Source organism: Labrus mixtus, chromosome 5 (genome assembly GCF_963584025.1).
Source record: "Labrus mixtus chromosome 5, fLabMix1.1, whole genome shotgun sequence".
Taxonomy (NCBI): Eukaryota; Metazoa; Chordata; class Actinopteri; order Labriformes; family Labridae; genus Labrus; species Labrus mixtus.
The window spans coordinates 32,782,279-32,784,778 of NC_083616.1; the positions used below are offsets into that span (position 1 = coordinate 32,782,279).

General features: G+C 52.2%; 2 protein-coding genes across 2 annotated transcripts in view; both read left to right on the forward strand.

The window, feature by feature from the left end:
* gstt1a (glutathione S-transferase theta 1a) overlaps nt 1–2,500 on the forward strand; it is a 124,989-nt gene that overhangs the window by 35,798 nt on the left and 86,691 nt on the right. The window lies entirely within an intron of this gene.
* The window catches only part of ralgds (ral guanine nucleotide dissociation stimulator), a gene marked incomplete at its 5' end in the record, with an annotated part of 14,046 nt that continues 12,106 nt past the window's right edge, over nt 561–2,500 (forward strand). Inside the window, 4 exons of the mRNA XM_061039084.1 lie at nt 561–831; nt 1,038–1,162; nt 1,992–2,207; nt 2,342–2,445. Of these exons, the coding sequence (XP_060895067.1) occupies nt 561–831; nt 1,038–1,162; nt 1,992–2,207; nt 2,342–2,445 (716 nt within the window). The remainder of the gene's footprint in view (nt 832–1,037; nt 1,163–1,991; nt 2,208–2,341; nt 2,446–2,500) is intronic.

Here is a 2,500-nt window from a genome sequence, read left to right on the forward strand (position 1 = left end):
AGGAGGAGATGAGGGGAGGAGGAGGGAGGGGAGGAGGAGGGAGATGAGGGGAGGAGGAGAGGAGGGGAGGAGGAGGGGAGGAGGAGGAGAGGAGGGGAGGAGGAGGAGAGGAGGAGGAGATGAGGGGAGGAGGAGGAGAGGAGGGGAGGAGAGGAGGAGGAGAGGAGGGGAGGAGGAGATGAGGGGAGGAGGAGAGGAGGGGAGGAGGAGAGGAGAGGAGGGGAGGAGGAGGAGAGGAGGAGGAGATGAGGGGAGGAGGAGAGGAGGAGAGGAGGAGGAGATGAGGGGAGGAGGAGAGGAGGGGAGGAGGAGGTGTCTCTGTGAGAGAAAACACAGTTCATGAGCTGATAACAAAAATAATAAACGTCAGGAGAAAACCAGAGCGTTCACTTCACTCTGTTTTACTGAAACTGAGCATTAGCATTGTTAGCATTGTTAGCATTGTTAGCATTTGGTGTTTAATCCACATGGGATAGTTTACTACACCCCCAGAGTGTGTCTTTGAATCATGGAGGACTTCTTCTGCCGGTTTCACTTAAAGCGTATATTTATCACACTGAACAGCGTGCGTTGGTGTGAGCACTCAGAGATGTTTGTTTTTAAGTCGTGACCTCCGTTCCTCTCCGTCTGTTTGCAGCACTGTCTCGTCCATCCTGGGCGCCTGGCTGGATCAGTACTCTGAGGACTTCTGGAGCCCTCCCAACTACGACTGTCTGCACCAGCTGATGTCCTACCTGCACCGACACTTCCCCGGCTCCGACCTGGAGCGCCGCGCGCGCAACCTGCTGGCTCACTTCCACCGCCGACAGCAGTGTGAGCCCGATCCCGATGGTATGAAGGCAGAGCAGGAGAGGGAGAACAGGGACACGTCAGCATCCACAAACACACATTTCATGTTGAACCTAAACGAGTTTAGACGAGTTGACGATCTGTGAGGGAAATAAAACGAGGTCTCAGCAGCAGGATGTTCAGGTTGATCTCACGTCGCTGCAGAGTCGTTGTTGAAAATGTGTTTTTTTTTATCTTCATCTCTTCAGGGGAGCACATCGGCTGCCCTTTCGCCACGCAGGAAGAGAGCGGCTTCGAGGACGAGCTTCCTGCCTTCAGTTTCCTGTCGTTCGACCCCATCATGGTGGCCGAGCAGTTCACGCTCATGGACGCGGTGAGGACGTTTCCCTTTCCTTTAAACTTGGTTCACAGACACACAGACACTTTGTCTTGATGACAGGCACGCCAGCCTTTTAGGTCTGCAGCTAAAACTTCAACAATCCACTAAATCATCGTTAAGTTGAAAAAAGATCATAAAGAGTGAAAAATTCTCCCTCCTGGTGGCGCAATGGTTAGGGCGCGCGCCCCATGTATTGAGGCTGTCGTCTCAAGCGGGCGGCCCGGGTTCGCATCCCGCCCGTGGCCTCCTTCCCGCATGTCGTTCCCCACTCTCTCTCCCTGATTTCCGACTCTATCCACTGTCCTGTCTCTCCATTAAAGGCACAAAAAGCCCAAAAATAAATCTTTAAAAAAAAAAAAATTCTCCCTCCTGATGGGACTCGTTTGTCCTACCAACGAGTTAAAATCTCCCAGCTTACGATGAAACACACCTCATGTGTCTCTAGTCCGTCTACAAACCCCCCAACGATGAGAAAAGTCCATCCTCTCCGTCTTCTGCATGCTCCACTTTTCAGAAAATGTGTGCTCAAACAGGCCGTTTGTAGATTTTCCCTTTATGACATCACAAAGGGCAGTAGCCCCTCCCCCAGGTGGGTGACACTCCCACAGCTAGGTGTTTGTTCTGTCCTCTGAGTCTGCCTTCTCACCGTAAACAATAGGACATGGAGCGAGAAAGACAGAGACACCCAAGCCCTTCCAGAGAGGGGGCGTGGTCAGACACAGCTCATTTACATATTTAAAGGTACAGACACAGAAACAGCCTGTTCTGAGCAGGGCTGAAATGCTAACCCCCCCTCTCTCTCTCTCTCTCTCTTCCTGTCCAGGATCTATTTAAGAAGGTGGTGCCCTACCACTGCCTCGGGGGGATCTGGTCTCAGCGGGACAAGAAGGGGAAGGAGCACCTGGCTCCCACCATCAGAGCCACCGTCGCTCAGTTCAACTCCGTCACCAACTGTGTCATCACCACCTGCCTGAGCAACCCCGCGCTGAAGCCCAATCAGAGAGCTCGGCTGCTGGAGAGGTGGATCGACGTGGCGCGGGTGAGAAAACGACGACTGGTTTGATTTATTTACTTACAGCGACTGGTCGTTTATCAGAACTAATATTTAAGCGTTTTAAGGTACAGTCTGCTTTGTCTGTTTCTGACTTAAATATTGTTGTTGTTTTTTCTCAGGAGTGTCGGATTCTGAAGAACTTCTCCTCGTTGCGAGCCATTCTCTCCGCCCTGCAGTGCAACGCCATCCACCGCCTGAAGAGGACGTGGGAGGAAGTGTCCCGGTAGGTTTTTTAAAATTCTGTGGCTGCTCTTAAGTTTCTGCATGGATCGAGTCTT